Source organism: Microcaecilia unicolor, chromosome 11 (genome assembly GCF_901765095.1).
Source record: "Microcaecilia unicolor chromosome 11, aMicUni1.1, whole genome shotgun sequence".
In the NCBI taxonomy this organism is placed as follows: Eukaryota; Metazoa; Chordata; class Amphibia; order Gymnophiona; family Siphonopidae; genus Microcaecilia; species Microcaecilia unicolor.
In genome coordinates this window covers 207,243,236-207,264,295 of record NC_044041.1, presented here as the reverse complement: position 1 = coordinate 207,264,295, position 21,060 = coordinate 207,243,236, and the positions used below count along the sequence as shown (strand labels likewise).

The 21,060-nt window shown below is 42.8% G+C and overlaps 1 protein-coding gene across 1 annotated transcript; it reads left to right on the top strand.

The window, feature by feature from the left end:
- Window positions 1-8,498: 8,498 nt before the first annotated feature.
- On the top strand, window positions 8,499-18,243 carry TMEM54 (transmembrane protein 54). The gene is made up of 6 exons (XM_030219844.1): window positions 8,499-8,603; window positions 11,805-11,998; window positions 14,303-14,362; window positions 16,328-16,516; window positions 17,526-17,660; window positions 17,808-18,243. Exons 1-6 carry the CDS (start codon window positions 8,591-8,593, stop codon window positions 17,880-17,882), a joined length of 666 nt encoding a protein of 221 aa, XP_030075704.1. The 5' UTR covers window positions 8,499-8,590; the 3' UTR covers window positions 17,883-18,243.
- The last annotated feature ends 2,817 nt before the right edge of the window (window positions 18,244-21,060 follow it).

The window sequence follows — 21,060 nt, the reverse complement described above, 5'->3', positions numbered from 1 at the left end:
ACTAATTTCAAATGTCTCATGTAGCAAAATGTTTAACAAAACCAAGTGACGGAAGCTGGAGCAGGCGATGTTTCACTTATTTGCATAGTTGGTCAGAAAGACATTTCAGAGGCCCCATATAGAAATCCTTCTAGATCAGGCACAGCAGCTTGAATATAATTTTTGCAGAGACTAACAACCAATGCAATTCTGCCAAGATCAGGGAAATACGATCACATTTTTTTGCTGCCATAATTTGAACCTTGAAGCAGTGTTCCAAGTTGCTGATATGGACATAACCTCTATAAGAGCTTAGAGATATTTGGAATTCCTCTTGCACTATGAGCACAATACTTTTCTTTATCCTTCCCAAGGTAAGTTCCACTGCTAGCAAGTGGAGACAGGAGGACCCACAGGTTTAATGACGTCGCCCTATAAAATAATCACAGTCTTCACTCTCCCAGTGTCTCCAGGAGATAGCAGGCTGCTATACCTGCACAGTTGGTGGTTACGATCTAGGCAGGAGGTTGTCAGTAGCCACCTGAGGGTCACTCAAGGTCTTTGGATCAAGTTTAGTTGCCAATCTGGGGGCCTAGGTGTAAAATCTGGCTGGTTCCCTTCCCTCCCCCTCTCATCAGAACATCTGGTGCACCTTTGTCACACTCTCCTGCATTTGAAGTGAGGCCGTAAGAAACGGGGGGGGGGGGGGGGGGGCATCGGTACAATAAAGATTGTTTTAATAAAGACCTTTACATTAAAAAAAAAAAAATGTCGTTAAAAACCTGATCAGGAAGCAGACCAGTGATGGGGGCTGTGGGCTAAAACTGCTCTGATATTTTGCAGGTTATTAGCAGCCTGAGACTCCCCGGAGCAGTCATAGGTCAGAACATGGAGCAGGATGAGCACAAGTACTTTATGGCTTGCTGGTCCTTCTGTTAAGCAAAGGCTGTATGATAACCAGTGTTAGGGATTCTCTTAGGAATGTCAGTCGGATTTGATGCAGAAAGTGACAGCTCTGACGGGTAAGACCATCATCTTGGGAGACTACATCATAGGTCAGGACCATGTGGTTGGGCCTCCCCTTTTGCTACCTATAGAAACTGAAGTTGGTCTCTTGCTGGGTCCAGTGGAAGTTTTACATTACAATTGATGCTTCTATGCAGTACCTACCAAAATTAGATCAGGGTGGCTCACAGTCGATAAAGAATAGAGCAAAACCCTTAGAATATACAATACAAGAAGACAAAATTCACACCAATCACGATACAACAAACTTTAGAAATACCCAAGTTTTAAGCAATTTTCTGAACAATGAGCAATTTGACTGATGCTGTAAACATGTAAGTAAAAGAACAGTAAAAAAGTAGCCAGATCAACATGACACTTCCATGACACAGTGGAGGCGAGTAATCAAAATGCTTTAGTAAAAGAAGGTTAAAAAGGCTTGACACGCCTGCTTCAGGAGTCTACAAATCAAAAAAAAAAGTATATAATTACAATATACACAAATGTATAAAACTTAGTACAATCATATAAATAAATAATCATATAAATTGTCTACGGAGATGCCCCAGTCTACATGTCAGACCTCATAGACGTCCCACTCAGGAACTCTAAAAGAACTTCTCACACATTCTTGAATCTCCACTTCCCCAGCTGCAAAGGACTAAAATACAAACTAATACATGCATCCAGCTTTTCCTACATAGGTACGCAGCTTTGGAATGCATTACCACTGGATGTGAAAAAAATGCGTGACCTAATCAATTTTCGGAAATCACTGAAGACCTACCTCTTCAACAGAGCATACCATAACGATCCACCATATGAACTCTAAAACATTACAGCTTTATCTGTTATTCCGATAATGATCTCTTTATACTTGATGCTTTACTCCATTATGTTACCCATGTTCTTATGTAATTACTAATTGTATCTTTTATTCTGGTATGGCGATAGCCATGGCGGAACAATGTAAGCCACATTGAGCCTGCAAATGGGTGGGAAAATGTGGGATACAAATGCAACAAATAAATAAATAGTAATGACTGATAATAAGTTTATTTTTACACAAAGACATAAACATATATTGAAAAGATAAATGATAAAAATCCAAGAAGACTGTAGATCACATAAGGCTAGTAAAATTAAATAGAACTGTTAATTGAACCATAAAATAAATAACAATATACAAGTATAAAAAGAAGGAATTAACCCATAGTTCTGTCCATCCTTTTACAGGATTGAAGCTAGTAAGTACATAAGTAATGCCATACTGGGAAAAGACCAAGGGTCGATCGAGCCCAGCATCCTGTCCACGACAGCGGCCAATCCAGGCCAAGGGCACCTGGCAAGCTTCCCAAACGTACACACATTCTATACATGTTATTCCTGGAATTGTGGATTTTTTCCCAAGTCCATTTAGTAGTGGTTTATTGACTTGTCCTTTAGGAAACTGTCTAACCCCCTTTTAAACTCTGCTAACTGCTTCACCACATTCTCCGGCAACGAATTCCAGAGTCTAATTCCGCGTTAGGTGAAGAAACATTTTCTCCGATTTGTTTTAAATTTACTACACTGTAGTTTCATCGCATGCCCCCTAGTCCTAGTATTTTTGGAAAGCGTGAACAGACGCTTCGCATCCACCTGTTCCACTCCACTCAATATTTTATATACCTCTATCATGTCTCCCCTCAGCCGTCTGTTCTCCAAGCTGAAAAGCCCTAGCCTCCTTAGTCTTTCTAGACAGGGAAGTTGTCCCATCCCCGCTATCATTTTAGTCACCCTTCGCTGCACCTTTTCCAATTCTACTATATCTTTCTTGAGATGCGGCGACTAGAATGGAACACAGTACTCAAGGTGCGGTCGCACCATGGAGCGATACAACGACATTATAACATCCTCACACCTGTTTTCCATACCTTTCCTGATAATACCCAACATTCTATTCGCTTTCCTAGCCGCAGCAGAAGGTTTCAGTAAGGATAGTAGGTATCAAGTATGAGTAATATATAGATGCAAAGATGTTTGTTGTGTAAGCCAATGAATGGAACACCATAAGCAAGGCAGCCAAATCAAGCCTGAAATAGTGAAGAGTGCCAGAACATGAAAAATGCTTTTAGTTTTGAATAAGGTAGTCTCAGTATTATGCTGACCTTGAAACTGCTTTGATTTGGATATAAAAGGCTTGTTCATTAAATGTTGTTACTTGTTCAGTCACTGTGCTTTCTATTAGTTTGGAACTAAAAGGCAGGTTATTTTTTGGTCTATAATTGAATATATCTGTCTTTCTCTTCTTAATACCCTTTACTGATGATGATAATGTCTAAATGCAGATGATGTTTAATGTGAGCAAGTGCAAGGTGATGCATGTGGGAAAAAAGAACCCTGAATTATAGCTACGTCATGCAAGGTTCCACGTTAGGAGTTACGGACCAAGAAAGGGATCTGGGTGTCGTCGATAACACACTGAAACCTTCTGCTCAGTGTGCTGCTGCGGCTAGGAAAGCGAATAGAATGTTGGGTATTATTAGGAAAGGTATGGAAAACAGGTGTGAGGATGTTATAATGCCGTTATATCGCTCCATGATGCAACCGCACCTTGAGTATTGTGTTCAATTCTGGTCGCCGCATCTCAAGAAAGATATAGTACAATTGGAAAAGGTGCAGCGAAGGGCGACTAAAATGATAGCGGGGATGGGACGACTTCCCTATGAAGAAAGACTAAGGAGGCTAGGGCTTTTCAGCTTAGAGAAGAGACGGCTGAGGGGAGACAGAGGTATATAAAATAATGAGTGGAGTGGGACAGGTGGATGTGAAGCGTCTGTTCACGCTTTCCAAAAATACTAGGAAAAGGGGGCATGCGATGAAACTACAGTGTAGTAAATTTAAAACAAATCGGAGAATATTTTCTTCACCCAACACATAATTAGACTCTGGAATTCGTTGCCGGAGAACGTGGTGAAGGCGGTTAGCTTGGCAGAGTTTTAAAAGGGGTTAGACAGTTTCCTAAAGGACAAGTCCATAAACCGCTACTAAATGGACTTGGGAAAAATCCACAATTCCAGGAATAACATGTATAGAATGTGTGTACGTTTGGGAAGCTTGCCAGGTGCCCTTGGCCTGGATTGGCCGCTGTCGTGGACAGGATGCTGGGCTCGATGGACCCTTGGTCTTTTCCCAGTGTGGCATTACTTATGTACTTATGTACTGTTGGCTGAATGTAGGTCAGTTTCCACTGGGAAGATAGGTATAGCCTGTGCTAAGAGACAATGTTAGCATGTCAGAGAGCTATAGAAAGAACAGGAATAAAGAATGTTTTGTTTTGTTTTTAATAAGAAGGGACAGCAGTGGGTCATGCGGGGCCATCGCTGGTTTAGCAGACCATAAAAGCTTTTGGACAGCTATAGTAGAGTGTTGACACAAAAGAAGAGGCTGAGGGATAGATTATGTTTGGAAAAGGAGTAAAATCTTTATTCATGGTTGGACAGGATGGTAAAGTTGTTGTTGGTGATGAGTCAGAAAGCTGTAATTGTATTTGGGAAGCAAATTGCTAAGCTGATTCTGAAGTCAAAGGCAATATTTATTTCACTCAAAGAGTAGTTAAGCTCAGGAACTCGTTGTTGGAGGATGTGGTTACAGTGGTTTGAATATCTAGGTTTAAAAAAGGTTTGGACAAGTTCCTGGAAGAAAAGTCCATAGACTGTTACTGAAATGAACATGGGAGAAACCACTGCTTGCCCTGGAATTGGTAGAATGGAATATTGCTACTCTTTGAGGATAATGAAATGTTGCTACTCTGAGATTTTATATGGAACTAGTAAAAAAGGGCCGTTTCTGACACAAATGAAACGGGCGCTAGCAAGGTTTTCCTCGGAGTGTGTATATTTGAGAGAGAGTGAATGTGCGTGTGTGTGTGAGACAGAGAGAGTGAGTCTGGGTGCGATTGTGTCTGTGAAAGAGAGAGTGTGTGCAAGTGCGTATATGAGACAGTGTGAGACAGAGAGTGTGTGTTTCACACAGATACAGTGTGTGTGAGACACAGACTCTTTGTGAGACTGTATGAGACCAAGAGAGTGTGTGTGACTGTGTGACACATAGAGAGTGAATGTGATACAGTGTGAGACATAGAGTGTGTGAGAGTGAGAGAAAGACATTGACTGTGAGAGAGAGAGTGTGTGAGAGAGAATGTGTGTGTGACAGTGATACATTCCCCCCCCCCCCCCCCCGGTATCACGCCCCTACTCCCTCATTCTCTCTGGTGTCAGGCCCCCCCCCTCTCTTTCTGGTGTCTGAGCATTACTGTGCAGGACGCTGAGCTCTGGTTGTGCTTGAAGGAACTGACCAATCCTATTTAATAGAATGCACCTCCAACATTCTGAAGCCAAGAAACCTCGTGTGGTTGGTCACTTCTGCTTGTGACGAACCCAGAAGTACGTGTTGTCAATTCAGGAGATGGATTCAGAGAGCAGGAATGCCACAGCCATGCAGTCAGCTTCAGAATGTTGGTGGTGCGTTTTATTATATAGGATGTTGTTACTCTTTCAGGTTTCATGGAATGCTTTTACTCTTTGAGGTTCATATAATGTTGCTACTGTTTGAGATTCTTTATGGAATGTTGCTGCTACTGTTTGAGGTTCATGGAATGTTGCTACTAATTGGGTTTCTGCCAGGTACTTGTGACCTGGATTGGCCACAGTTGGAAGCAGGATACTGGGCTACATTGAGCATTGGTCTGACCCAGTATGTTCTTACGTTTATGGTTTACTTTACTACCTTTTCTTTAGCAATAACAAGGCAGTTAAACAAAGAAAAAACCTAAGAAAGATAGGAAAAGAATGCCAATTATTAAAAGAAAAGGGGATAGTCGGGGGAAGAATAGGAGAGACTATGTAAATGGAAAGGCACCCTATAAATTATTTATTTATTTATTAGGATTTATTTACTGCCTTTTTTAAAGGAATTCACTCAAGGTGGAGTACAATAAGAAACAAGACAATTGCAGCAGTAAAAATATTCTAATAACAATACAAAGTATGGCATAGTATACTACTTACAGTGTCAACAGAATACACAATAAAACATTTTACTAGACAGCGTTGGGTATAAGCAAAGATGGAACATATATAGACAGGTAAGAGAGTAAGAGGAGTTAGAAAATAAAGTGACTAATTTAAAGAAAGTTGCACATGAGATCTGAGAGTTGATTAAATGTTATCTCAGCTAGAGTAGGAGTGGATAAACATGTCCTGCTGCAGTATGTGCAGCCCATGTCACGTGTGTGTGTGTGTGTGTGTGTGTGTGTGAGAGTGTGTGTGAGAGAGAGAGAGAGACAAAGTTACTTCTGTGTGTGTGTGAGAGAGAGACAAAGTTACTTCTTCCATTAAAGGCCGGTTGAAGAGCCAAGCTTTCATCTGCTTCTTGAAGTAGAGATAGTCTTGTGTTAAGGGAAACCTTTCAGGCAGTGCATTCCAGAGCGTGGGGGCTACTCTGGAGAAGGCTCGCTTGCGGGTATCACATCATATAATAAAAGCATCAGTAAAAAATAGTCTGAGGGGGGAGATTGTGGTGCTAGTAAATCCTCGCAGTTACATCGATGGCAAGGAGAACATTGAAGGTACAATCTGCAGAACAATTATATCTGGTTAGTGAGTAAAGGTCTTGTACATTTCTGCATGTTCAGAAATGCACTCTTTGCAGGTTGAGTAGCCATCTTCTAGGCTTTGGCCATTTCTTTACTGGCTATGTCCAAGGTGTCTGTTCATCTGTTCTGCCATTGGTTTTTCAGGTGACACAATTGGCATTTTAGGAAAAGCATTTTAAAAGAATGCCAGTAGCTCTTTCTTCCTAGCACAGTATGAAAATGTTCACAGGGTGCTACTTTATGTAGATTGCCATATGGTTGACCAGTCCACAAGAGAGAGGGAACCAAAATGGTCACACAGCTCTCCTACTCCTCACTTTCTTCCTACCTAGTTTTCTTGAATAGGTTACAGCTTGACCTAATTATATCCAAGTCAGGGCTCTCTGTGAACCATGTCTTTCTGACTGCCACCAGCTTCAAGTCAACCTTTTGCATTGCAGCCTATATAGATCAGGGGTTTTAATCCCAGCCCTCAGGACACACCCAACCAGGCTAGTTTTCACAATATCCACATTGAGTATGCATGAAATAGATGATTATTATTATTAATTACATTTGTACTCCATGCTTTCCCACACATAGCAGGTTCAATGCGGCTTACATAGTAAATAGAATTACAGTCTTGAAGGAGAATGTTACAAGTTCTAGTAAACATAGTGGTAGTGGGGTTTTGAGGATATGTAAATTGAGCATGGAGAGGTAAACAAAGATAGGATGAGCAAAAGGAGAAAAGATTGGCGTAAGGAGTAGGAAGGAAGGATGGAGAGGAAGAGATTGAGGAATGAGCAAAAGGAGATTGTGAGACATGGTCAAAGGTATAATAATCGTCGGGGCAGGAATCGTGGGTGGGCTTAAAAAGTTAAGTTGGGTCATTAGGGTAAGCTTTCTTGAAGAGATGGGTCTTCAACATTTTTCTGAATGGTAGATGGTCGTTGATTGTTCGGATGGATCTTGGCAGAGCGTTCCAAAGCTGGCTGCCCAAAAAGGAGAAGCTGGATGCATAGGAGGTCTTGTATTTAATACCTTTGCAGTTGGGAAGGTGTAAATTGAGGTAAGTACGAGAAGACGATGATCTATTTCTGGTTGGGAGGTCGATGAGGTTATTCATGTAGTTAGGGGATTCTCCATATATCATCTTATGAATCAGATGTGAATACAATGGAGGCAGTGCAAGCAAATGCATCATATTAATTTTCATTATGGGTACCCTGAAAACTGAACTGGATTGAGAATCCCTGCTTGAGATCTAGAACCTTATTTCCCATACGACAGGCACTGGTATACACAACCTTTCCAAATGTCACCCTTTTCCCCCATTTCTACAAAGGTATTCAATGTTTTACCTGGGCGCTTCGTTCACCCATCCCCAACAATTTTGTCTGTCAGAGGAGGGAGGGGGAGGATTGTGATGGGGTAGACTGGAGTGAGGAACTGACAGAGGTCTGCCCCCCTTACCTGTGTGCATTTCCCCTTGAAATCTGGCCCTGGATTCTGAAGGATGTGCCTCCTGCCCATCTAGGAAGAAAAACAAAATATTTGGGAAGAGCTAGTTCTTATTCCCTTCTACTGGGTCCTGAGAAGAACATTATTTCCATGAGGTTCTGAGAACAAAGCTTAGAGAAATAATATTTTTCATAACCATTTAATATTTTGTACTTGTCAGATAAATCATCGTCCTCCAATTGTGGTAACTATCAGTTAATTGACTAGTAAATTATTAGATGACTTTATCAGTTACCTGACTAGTTATATATAGGTGACAGATGCTGATCAAAGACTGTGTGGCTGGATGCTGAGTCCCTCCCCAGTGGGTGAGGCTCCCTGTGATTAATTCCCTGCTGGGAGTTGAAGCCGGTCAGACAAGAAAGAAATCAGGAGCCGCCCAGCTCTGCAGCGTCTCCAGTGCTGTGGCAGAGCTGTGTGGAGTTTGGCTGGGAAGAAAAGCTGATCCATGGACCAGTAGCAACCATGTGTGGACAGGGTGAGTGCAAAGCCCCAGCAGGAGTAAAGGAAGCAGAAACAAGAGGTTGTGAGTGAAAGAAAGGACGGAAGGAGTCTCCCTCTTTTGGGGAGAAGAGAAAAAGGTGTTCCCGCATCTGGGGGCAGCTGGGCAAGGGGCAGAGTCCTCTGGGGAGGGGTCACTACTATTGCACACAGAGCTTTCAGGAAAGGGGCAGAGATCCCACTGCAAATGAATGAGAATTTTTATTTTTAAGTTCTTTACACCCTACCCCTGCATGCAAGTGATGAAGTTAATGTTTAAGTATCTGTTTGCAAAGTCTGTGATGCCCTGTCACGTTTTGAGACGCTCCTCTTTGAGCAAACAAAGAAGCACTTGTAAAATCTCCATCTTTAGCATCTATCTGTGTTCACACTTCTGCTAGGAGAGAGGGCTGGAGCGATCAACTTCTCTATCCTCTATCGCAATGTTTCCCAACTTGGTCTTTGAAGTACACCTTTTGTCAGTCAGATTTTCAGAATATCTGCAATGAATATGAATGAATTAATTTGCATATAATGAAGGCAGTGTATGCAAATTTGTAATGAATATTCAGAGCCGCCGAGTGGGTGGGTGGGGGGGGGGGCAGATGAGGCAAATTTCCCCGGGAGGCCTGGCACTGGGGGTCTCTCTCTCTCCTGCTTCTGACAGGACCCAGGTGATCGTGTACCAACAGGAGCAGCAGAGAGAAAACTCTGGGGTCGGGGGCCCCCCTTGGAGGCTAAGGAGGACCCAGAGGAGCAGACACAGCAGGTTAGCGGGTGGGGGGGGGGGGCTGCCAGCAGAAAAGATCTTCCTCCATCGCTGCTTTTCTTCACAGTCTGCCGCATTGCCTTCCAAGCAGTTGATTTTCCCCTCATGCGCAACCTGAGAGAAAAAGCAGCCACACGGCAGAGTGAAGAACGGCAGCGCTGGAGGAAGACTCTTCTGCTGGCTGAGCCTTGTGATCACTGCCAGCCAAGGTATTACAGTTGCGTCGGGCGGCAGCAGTAATCCTGAGGGGGAGGGGTGGACCTTGCGGCGGGCCTGCCCCACACCCAGCTCAATCTCTCAGCAGATCTGTGTATATTCATTGTGGATATCCTGAAAACCTGAGTGGTAAGGGAGTGCTATAGAAATGCTAAGTAGTAGTAGTAGTACTTCAGGACTGGTTTGGAAAGCACTGCTCTATAGCTATCACACACATCATTTCCTATAGCACCACCTGTTAGGAGAACCTGGGATTGCAGGAGTTAGCACTCATGTCTGCATCATTCTCTACAGTGATTCCTGCTGGGAAAAATAGGGACTGCAGTAATTCTGAACTCTCCCATAGCGACTGCGCCTGTGCCAATTCCTTAAGTGGCTGTCGCTGGTACAAGCTGAGACAGTAACATAGTAACCTAGTAGATGACGGCAGAAAAAGACCTGCACGGTCCATCCAGTCTGCCCAAGAAATGTGCCACTTTTTTGTGTATACCTTACCTTGATTTGTACCTGTCTTTTTCGTGGCACAGACCATACAAGTCTGCCCAGCACTATCCCCGCCTCCCACCATCGGCTCTGGCACAGACCGTATAAGTCTGCCCAACACTATCCCCGCCTCCCAACCACCAGCCCCGCCTCCCACTACCGGCTCTGTTATCCAATCTCGGCTAAGCTCCTGAGGATCCATTTCTTCTGAACAGGACTCTGGCATTTGCTAGGCTAATTTATGAGCAATATCCAAAAATATTTCTGTACTGGAAAGGATGGTGGATGTACTGGACTTGTGCTGAAGATAAATGTTAAATAGAATTAAAAAAACCCCAAAACAAAACAGGATAAGCAGAGAAGATCCCAAGAGCTAAAAGGAAAGCCAGAGATGGCTGGGGGGAGGTGGGGTCTCTAATTTACCCTGGGAGTGTTATTGGCAAACTAGATTGATCTAAATGGCCCTTATCTATTATATTCTATGACAGTGGCATTCACTTCCGTTCGTTGAGGGCTGCTTAATGGACCCTGTCTTCTCAGTGGACACAGGACATAGAGAATCACTGGGAGGTCATATTTTCCCCATCTCCTCTCTGTGACTCTCTGTCCTGGTGGATGGTTCATTCCAGTCTGGCAAAGGGGATTCCTTTCCAAATGGCACATTCAGAAAGTCTTAACAACAGGACAGCTTATGTAGAAGGCCCTGGTCTGCTTGGGAGAAACTTCGTCAAATAAACCTCTTAGAGCTCAGGGCACTCTGGAACAGATATTGGTTAGACTTCCTGCTAGGTACTTATCACCTGGATTGGCTACTGCAGGATAGTAGGCTAGATGGACCTTCGGTCTGATCCAGTAAGGCAGTTCTTATGTGTTGAGTCATAGTATCCAATTAGGTTGCAGGGAGGCATTTGATTGCACATCTTGTGTCAGGGAACAGAATACAGAAGTGGGTCATTTTGCATGGTATTTCTCTATGTGGCTCATGGGGGTGGCCCACGCAAAATGACCCACTTCAGTTTAATACTTTTATTCCACCTTTTGCCCGCATTTCTTGTGGGGAAAGCCAACTGTCTGGCATCGAAGGACTGTGATTGAAACTGAAACATCAATAAGCACAGGAAGGCCAAATGTTTTGGACGACAGCCTGATTACTTTTGGTAGCTGTAGAGATTATTTCAAAACTTGCTAACCTGGGAGGGAACCTGGGTGTTGAATGAAGTACTGATCTGGCAACAATCAGAACTGAAGATGACAAGGCATGAAATGACATACCACTTGGGGTGGTGAAGCTAGGCAGTTTTAACAGTTTTTGGGCTGCTTGGGACAGATATGGAGAACAGTGGTTTATTTGTTATTATTATTTGTTACATTTGGATCCCACATTTTCCCACCTTTTCCAGGCTCAATGTGGCTTACATAGTACCATAATGGCATTCACCAAGTCCGGTAAAGAAACAAATACAAGGTGATATTGTAGTCAAGGGTTAAGAGACTACATAAAAGACATTGGCATGAGGAGAAGTAGATGTTGAGTGAGATATTGGAAATTCTATGCTCATCTACTCAGAGTGGAAGAAACTCAATAGACAAAGAAAAAATATATATATATATCCATGTCTGTCATCATACACAGTGTTGTTATGATGAAGTGTTTGTTAGTGCTAATGATCAGTACAGGAGCAGTTCAGGTGGGCTAGTTTACCCTTTTTTTTTTGTTTTTAAATCTTTCAGGGAACATGGAGCCCAAGATGTTGGGAAAAGCTCTAATGAAGATGGGCCTGGGGCTGATCGTGGTGGGCCATCTGAACTTTATTGTGGGAGCCATTGTCCATGGGTTGGTGCTGCGTCATGTGGCAAAGCTTCGGGATATGGTTTCCTTGCATTACTCAATCACCAATATCCTCACTGTGACATCTGCAATTCTGGTATCTCTTAGTATCTTTATTATAACAAAGAATTAATTTGTAATGTGATCCTAGTTGAATAATACCATTGGAGTTCTAGGTTCTTGTTCTTCTGGTTTCAACTTTATACTGAAAAGGTATTGACTTATTACATTGTCCTCTGCCTTTCATTCATCCCTGAACACCATCTGTCACCTCATAAGACCATCAGATGTGCCATACTGGCTCAGACCAGAGGCTCATCGAATGGAAGGCCTGCATCCTTATCAGTAGTACCACAGGAATAGCACTAGAGCTTAAAGCAGCCATTTTGCACCTGGAGCCAGCTTGGGCAGGAGATACTGGAGTTTGTCGCACCTAGTCTACCCCTAAACCACTAGGGATTTAAAAGTAGGCCTGGGGGGAGTGGGGGAGCTACAGCATAGTGGGAGGGGTCCAGAATAGAGGGCAGTTCCTTGTGATTCTGGACAAGTCACTTAACTCGCAATTGTCCCAGGTACAACATGACTACCTGTATATAATACGTAAACTGCTTTGATTGTAACCACAGCAAGGCAGTATATCAAATTCCATCCCCTTTCCCATGTTCTTGTAGGGAGGGGCGAGCTCAGTAGGAGGATTCCAGAGGGGGCCTATGCTTTGGTTGTGGGGGAGGGGGAGAACAGAGCAATATTTTACCTTTTATGTTATTCTCTCTGGTCACTGAACTATGTAAGGCACCAGCACTGAGTATCGCCATACCTGGGTCAGACCAATGGTCCATCTAGCCCAGAACCCATTTCCAAACAGTGGCCAAGCCAGGTCACAAGTACCTGGTAGAAACCCAAATTGTGGCAACGTTCCATGCAGAACCCCAAACAATAGCAAGATTCTGGAATCCTAAAGAGTGATAAGATTCCATGTAGAACCCCAAATAGCAAGATCCTGGAATCCTAAAGAGTGACAAGATTCCATGCAGAATCTCAAAAGAGTAGCAACATTCCATGTACAACGCCAAACAATAGCAAGATCCCGGAATCCTAAAGAGTGACAAGATTCCATGCAGAATCTCAAAGAATAGCAACATTCCATGTAGAACCCCAAAGAATAGCAAGATTCTGGAATCCTAAAGAGTGATAAGATTCCATGTAGAACTCCAAACAATAGCAAGATTCTTAAGTCCTGAAGAGTGACAAGATTCCATGCAGAATTTGAGTAGCAACATTCCGTACTACAAATCCCAGGGCAAGCAGTTGCTTCCCATGTCTGTCTCAATAGCAGACTATGGACTTTTCCTCCAGGAATTTGTCCAAACCTTTTTTAAACCCAGATAAGCTAACCGCTGTTACCACATCCTCCGGCAAAGAATTCCAGAGCTTAACTATTTGAGTGAAAACAAAAATTTTCTCCTAAGGGGCCGATTCTTTTTAACATTTATATAAGTGATATTGCTGAAGACATGTTTGGTAAGGTTTGCCTCTGCAGATGATACCAATAGGTTAGACATCCCTGATGGTATGGATAACATGAGGAAGGGCTTAGCATTAGCAAAGGTAGAGGAATGGTCTGGAATTTGGCAGCTTAGATTTAATGGTAAAAAATGCAGGTTCATGCATTTGGGCTGCAAAAACCCAAGGGAATGGTACAGTTTAGGAAGTGAAGAACTTTTGTGTACAAAAGAGAAGGCGGACTTGAGTGTGATCATATATGATGATCTTAAGGTGGACAAACAGGTACAAGGAGCTGCAGTGGGAATCGAACCCAGTCTGCTACACTAACCACTACGCTACTTCTCCACTTCATGTATAAGATGTATAACATGTATAAGACTCTGGTGAGACCTCATCTAGAATCTTGAGTACAATTCTGGAGATTGACACCTTCAAAAAGATACAGGATGGAGTCGTCCAGAGGGCAGCTACTAAAACAGTAGGTGGTCTTAGTCATAAAGCAGATGGAGACAGGCTAAAATATCTCAATATGTATTCTTTGGAAGAAAGGTGGGAGAGGGAGACATGATAGAGACATTTAAATAACTATGCGGCATAAATGCACAAGTGCTGAGTCTCTTTTGATTGAAAAGAAGCTCTGGAACTAGGGAGCATAGGGTGAAAGTGAATAGACTTAGGAGTAACCTGAGGAAATACCACTGTACACAACTAATGGAACCAGGGAAGTGAATCCTCTTTCTTTTTTAGCTTGTTTAGTCCCAGCTTTGGGCATTTGATTGTACTATTAGTAGCAGCAGCAGCAGCGTCCATGGTGTGATAAAATGCAGATAACCCTTGGCAATCTGATTCTCTGTTGCATGTATTTATAGATCTCATGACTTGATTTCTTTTTCAGAGTATCTCCTGTGGGTTAATTGCCATTGTTCTATCCCGTTACCTCAGTCGCCCTCCTCTGGTAAGAATGACCCCCCTACCAAGGCTTTGCAAAAGGGGGCTTTTACAGATATCTTTCATAAGAGCATTAGTGGGATGCTGAGGGGTGGGGGTGGGGGGAAGGAAAGCATGCTCACTAGCAGCAATCAGTATTGGACCATGGTGCTCATTTTCAAAACACATAGACGTACAAAGTTACATAGAGGGGTGTTTTTTTTTTTTTGTTACATTTGTTCCCCGCACTTTTTTTCCCCACTCATGGCAGGCTCAATGCAGCAGGCAATGGAGGGTTAAGTGACTTTCCCAGAGTCACAAGGAGCTGCCTGTGGCAGGAATCAAACTCAGTTCCTCAGGACCAAAGTCCACCACCCTAACCCCTAGGCCACTCCTCACCTTGACATGACTTTGAACATTTTGCTGAAACTGTCCAAAAATCAAGTAGTTAAAATGACCATTTTCAAGCTAGAAATTTCTATCTTTTTTTCTTTGAAAATGACCATTTCCTAGATGTTGTTGTGCTTAGAACCTCTATCTTTTTGAACTACTAAAAAAAAAAAAAGAAGTCAAAGTGAAAAATACACAAAATCAAGGCATTGGGACATAGGAGGAGCCAGCTTTCCTAGTAGACTGACCACACAGACATCCCAGCAGAGCAGCGGGGTTCCCTAGGGGACACTGCAGTGGACTTCATAGAAAAGGTCCTAGGTACACATCTCACCATTATCCCCTTATATTGTATAATGAAACCTTCAAAACCCACAAAAAACATACTGTACCCAACTATACACCACTAAAACAGTCTTTATGGCTGCAGGTACAGAGAAGGGCGATAAAGGGGATGTGACGATTTCCCTATGAGGAAAGGCTAAAGCAGCTACAGCTCTTCAGCTTGGAGAAACATGGCTGAGGGGAGATATGATAGAGGTCTATAAAATAATGAGTGAAGTGGAACGGGTAGACATGAATCGCTTGTTTACTCTTTCCGGAAATACTAGGACTAGGGGGCACGCAATGAAGCTACATGTAATTAAACTCTGGAATTCGTTGACAGAGAATGTGGTAAAAGCTGTTAGCTTAGCAGGGTTAAAAAAAAAAAAGGTTTGGATAGCTTCCTAAAGGAAAACTCCACTGCTTATTTGTAGAATAAGCAGCATAAAATGTATGTTTTGGGATCTTGCCGGGTACTTGTGACCTGGATTGGCCGCTGTTGGAGACTGGATGTTGGGCTTGATGAACCTTTGATCTGTCCCAGTATGGAAATACTTATGTAGGTGTCACCTATATGTGGGTACAGTAGGTTTTGTGTTGTTGTTGGGGTTGTTTTTTTTTTGGGGAGGGGGGGGGGGCTGACACTTTTCACCCTAAGTGTAATAGAGTATTATGGGTCTGGGTCACCTTTTCTACAGTGCACTGACCACTAGTCTATTCCAGGTATTTGCTTGCTGCTCAAATAGGGCTGGCTATAACATTAGAGGCAGGTATGTACTGTTTAATTTACAGTTTTGCAGGGTGGGAGGGGGGTCAGGGACCACTGAAGGAGTAAGGAGGTGTCATTCTTTTATTGCCGCAGTGGTCATCTGGTCATTTAGGGCACTTCTTTTAGCCCTGGATGTTTTTGTTCTGTTATGGCAGAAAAATGTCCAAGTGTTAGGAAAGCCCAGATCCTGCCCTTAACACAAGCCCTTGAGATTTGAACATATTTCTGACCAATTTCATAGAAAAACTCTAAAAATTGATTTTGAAAATAGCAATGTCCAAATGCAGGTTTATGCTACTTTTTGGATGTTTTTCTTTTTTGAAAACGAGCCCCTAAATTTGTAAGTCTATGTGCTTTGAAAATGAGCCTCTGCATTTAGCCAAAAAGACACTATGAGCAGTTCAACATGTTGACACTGGCCCCGAGTGCAGCAGAGAAGTTGAGTGGGGGTGGGGGGTATTTCTCTGGAAAGTATGATGTAAGCATCTATGGTTTGTCTTCCTACTCCAGCGTTGGACAATCCTGGTCCTTGCCGTGGTTAATACTTTCATCTCAGCGCTCTGCATGGTAGGATTAGCAGCGGCTGTTATCATCACCCTCCGTAATGGCGGACGAACGCTACTCGCCACCTGCACCCTCAGTGACACAGAATACATCCCAATGTTTCCTGAATGCCCCTTTGATCCCACACGAATCTACGTAAGTCATTACTCTGCACATGCATATAGGTACAGGGCATGTAGATACATGTTAATATCTGCATTCATGCAGAGAGTTGTATCTTTATGTGTAGAGGTAGGAAAACAACAAAAAAATCCTTTAGAGAAGTAATCAGGTTTGACCACATCGAGTATCTGTAGATTCTGAGAGTGGGCAAAAATTACAACATTGAATTGAAAACAAAAAAATCATAGTATTCAAAATGTTAATTGTGCAATTAAGCACAGCATGCCACTGCTCCTCCTAGCATCTCTCCCTCCACCCCCTTTCTAAACCCTTTAGGGCCATAAGAATATAAGAGTAGCCATACTGGGCCAGACCAACAGTCCATCTAGCCCAGCATCCCGGTTTCCAACAGTGGTCAAATCTAGGTCACAAGTACCAGGCAGAAATGCAAATAGTGGCAACCTTCAATGCTACCAATCCCAGGGCAAGCAGTGGCTTCCCCATGTCTGTCTCAATAGCAGACTAAGGACTTTTCCTCCAGGAACTTGTCCAAACCTTTTTTAAACCCAGATATGCTAACCGCTGTTACCACATCCTCCGGCAAAGAGTTCCAGAGCTTAACTATTCGATGAGTGAAAAGAATATTTCCTTCTATTTGTTTTAAAAGTATTTCCATTTAACTTTATTGAATGTCCCCTAGTATTTGTGCTTTTTGAAAGAGTGAAAAATCGATTAATTTTTACCCATTTTACACCACTCAAGATTTTGTAGACCTCAATTATATCCCCCCCACCCCCAACCAGCTGTCTCTTTTCCAAGCTCAAGAGCCCTAACCTCTTTAACCTTTCCTTGTTTGAGAGGCGTTCCATCCTCTTTTCGCATTTTGGTTGCTCTTCTTTGACCTTGTTGTAAAAGTAAATATTCGGCTTCACATTCTCCAGCACAAGGCTTACTGCATGTCCTGACCTCACTTTTATAAACCAGGCACAGAACAGCGCTGGGCCAATTCTGCCTCTCTATTTACTGTGCTCTCCCCCTGCAGAGCACCACTCTTTGCCTGTGGGTCATCTCCATCTTCCTTGATATTGTAGAGGTTGTTTTCAGCATCAGATGTCTCCTACTCGTTCTCCACCTTCTGGAAATCAAAGTGTGTCAGAGGAAGATGAGCAGCAAACAGGTAGGTGCTTTGTCTAGAGAACTGCATTTTGCTGTCGGTGGCTCCGTGTGCTACGGGTTCTGTTCGGTTATTTTTGACGAGCGAGAGATGATGGCTGGACTGGGCTTTGGCATTGCTGACGTGTCACGGCTGATTTTGCTTTTACAGGATACATTACAGCTTCCACAAGAAGAGGAACAAAGCCTCTTCCCCGACACTGGACAGCTAAGCATTTGGCTCTGAGAAACAATCTGTGCTACCTCTACATTCCGGGACCAGGCCCAGCCCACGACTGGATGTTTAAATTCACTGAACATATCAGCCTCTAGTTATCAAGAAAAAGAGCAAAAGCTATTCAAGGACAAATACTTTGTGTGCAATTTCCCCTCCTCCCCATTTTCTTTCAACATTAACAGAACACTAGGGGCTGGATTTAGTTATTAACACTCAGGGATGTTGAGTGTTTAGTGCAATTGTTAATAAGGAACAGAAAAGGATGATTTATAAATTCTCAGCTGCAATGAAGAGCTGCAGAGCGATGGAAGTTGGAGTTTGTGTCTGGCTAAAAGATTAAAAAAAAAAAAAGATCAGGGATAGCTCTGAAGAATCTAAACCCTACCAAATAGGAATGTAACAGGAGGGAGGAGGATGTGGGTATAACAGCAGCGGCAGATCCTGCTCTTCGATGGGCCTGATTGAGCTACCTGGTCTTCTGTTAAAGACAGCATTAAGCACTGCAGGCTGCTGCCATGGAGGGTAGGGGGAGCTTAGCCTTCTGGTAAGCGCTGTCTAAAACTGATCCCTGCTCACCTGGTTAGTCAGTCAGTATTCCCAGAGGCGCTGCAAGGGGATTAAGTGCCCTAGGTGAGCCTTCAGCTCAATCAACTTTCAGGCCCTAGCCCCCCAATAAATTGACAATGAAAATGAAAATCATCACCTCAACATCAGCATTGCCCAAACAGTTCTGTAAAAAGGAACTGCATGTACACACATAGAGAAATTATATACACGTTTCTCTATCATTATAGATACTATTTTTGATAGTTGGAAGATTCATCATGACAAGGTGGGTGTGTAATTCTTGTGGCATAGATTATAGAATCTGCGAGTGCATCTGCTGCAGGCAGCAGCCAGAACTTTTTAAATGCTGTGGAGGTTTTTTTTGGAAGTTGGTATATATCCACAGCGAGTGTTGCCATTCTTCCAGTAAATGGCTATGTACTTGGGTGGACAGGCTGTTTTGAAAACTGCTCATTCTCTGTGCAGGAGAAAGTGGATGCAAAGGGCAGCTCCAGGGCATAAGGACCAGTTACTAGATTTGGCTTTAACATTGTTTTTGTTAGTGTTTATAGAGGGGGGAGGGGTGTCTTTTGTTTGTATTCTTCCATTTTTATCAAAGATGTGATTTATGCTATAATTGTCTCTCCACTCACCTTTAATCAAACCAGAACTCATTTGGTCTTCCTACCACCCATTTTGGTTTGCCTTTTTGTTGTTTTTTTTTTTTTTTTTTTAATATGTGGAATACATTTGGTCTGGGCTTCTAAGATGGCATGTTTAAACATTCATAGCTGATGTAAACTCTTATTGCCCTAATGCTGAGACATCCCTTTACTATGCATGGGCTGTGTCGGCATTGGCATGCAGCTCAGTAAACAGGGGGATTAACATAGCAGTTGCTCCTTATAGTTTTTTTTTGTAATATTTTTCTCATTTTAGCCGTCTCCCATGCTTGAAGTATTTGGTGCTTCAGCATAATATTGTGATATCATGTGACAGTTCCACAGCAGCATGTCGTTAAACTTTGGCTTGATTGCTACAGCTTGATGTTTGATACTTTTCCTTTTTACTGTAGTACACCTGCCTCTTTTTTTGTCCGGTGTCCTAATAGGGCAGAGCCCACCCGTTTTTGGTGTCTGCCATTATCTGCTGACTGACAGATATAATTCTCAGATTCTGGAGTGATCGAGTAAGGATGAGAAGGAAGAGTCTATTTGCCATCTCCCCTGAAGTAGCCACAGGTGAAACAAATGCTCCTGCTTGGAAGACTAGGGGGTGAATTTTGGTTATATTTAAGATTGTTGTAGAAAAATGTGACTTTTGAAGATCAGCTGATAGAAAGCTGGAAAATCAGGGACTGTATTATGAGAAGATGTAAATAGAATATATGCAATAAAGATTTTGAAGATAATTCTTCTTGTCACAAATGTGCTTGCTTTTTGGACACCTTTTTGTGAGTGCAGTTTTAAAATAACTTTTTTTTTTTTTTTTAATACTCTGTTTTAGGAGGTTAGTGCTATGTAGCTACCCCTAAAACAGCAATGTTTCAGCTAATGAAAATTTAGTGAGCTTCTATGGTGTCTCTCTCTATAATAAAGATACATTTAAAAATAGTTTTGGTGAGCATTTCTTTTTGCCATGTGCAATTGGCGTTAATAAAACTAATGATTATGTTGTTGATCCTGTGAAATGCCTCCTATAAATAGCTGCAGGAGGGGGGGGGGGGGGGACAGCAAGGCTTCTGTCCAACTGGTAATTGTTTGGGGTAGGTTTTAGCCTCTTACCACAAGTTCTGATGTTAGTGTTTAAGGGAACTGAATTCTCCTAATGTTGAGTTACTAGGGGCCCTGTTTACCAAGGTGCAGTAGCGTTTTTAGCATGCTAAAAAACGGCTAGACACACCCAGCTATTCCTATGGGCGTCTCTAGCATTAGCGTCCGCATGCAGCTTCGTAAACAGGGCCCTAAGTCTTGTTACAATGTCAGTATTTGTTTATTCTAGACAAGTAGACAGTACTGTAGAGCAGCAAGTTCAGAACCAGGTTTCAAATTCTTATCATCATGGGCAGATCACAACCCTCAGGTTAGTCTTGGCATGTGTGGAGGCCATAAGTGCTCATCCGATAATTTTTAAAAATGGCTGTACACTAAATCTACTCTCAGCTCTTTAAAAGGTTAATGGCAATAGGCAAGTTCCACGCTGCCCATCCTTGTGGTATAGACTGTCCTCGAGCAAGAACGTTGCCCAATTTTTAACTCCTCTAATGCCATCTTCCCTGCACCATGGTTTCATCTGCACATGGAAACTGGACAGCCCTACCGTCTTTGGGGTCCTGCATGTAGACTGTGTTCAGACACAGTAATGCTATGGTCTAGTTTCTAGATTTAACTTTCTACCCAAAAGCCTAAACTTGGCGTCGAGAAATTCTCTAGCACCTGCACAACAGGCAGCTAACTTTCCAGCACTGGTAAAATCCTATAAAGATAACGTGAAAGGGCTGATAGCTTCACCCAAAGTGCGAAAGGTACCAAGCTCTTCCCTCCCCCCCCCCCCCCCCCATCCACCAGTTACAAGAGCTGCCCTAAGCCTTCCCTCCTGGACACAGGGAGGCTTCTCCTCATACAAGAGGATTCTGCAGCAC

What these genes read in the sequence shown, in the direction of transcription:
- TMEM54 (XM_030219844.1), top strand. An exon ending in ACCTCAGTCGCCCTCCTCTG is followed by an intron (nt 14,363 to 16,327) that starts GTAAGAATGACC and finishes TTCCTACTCCAG; the next exon opens with CGTTGGACAATCCTGGTCCT. An exon ending in GGAAGATGAGCAGCAAACAG is followed by an intron (nt 17,661 to 17,807) that starts GTAGGTGCTTTG and finishes TTGCTTTTACAG; the next exon opens with GATACATTACAGCTTCCACA.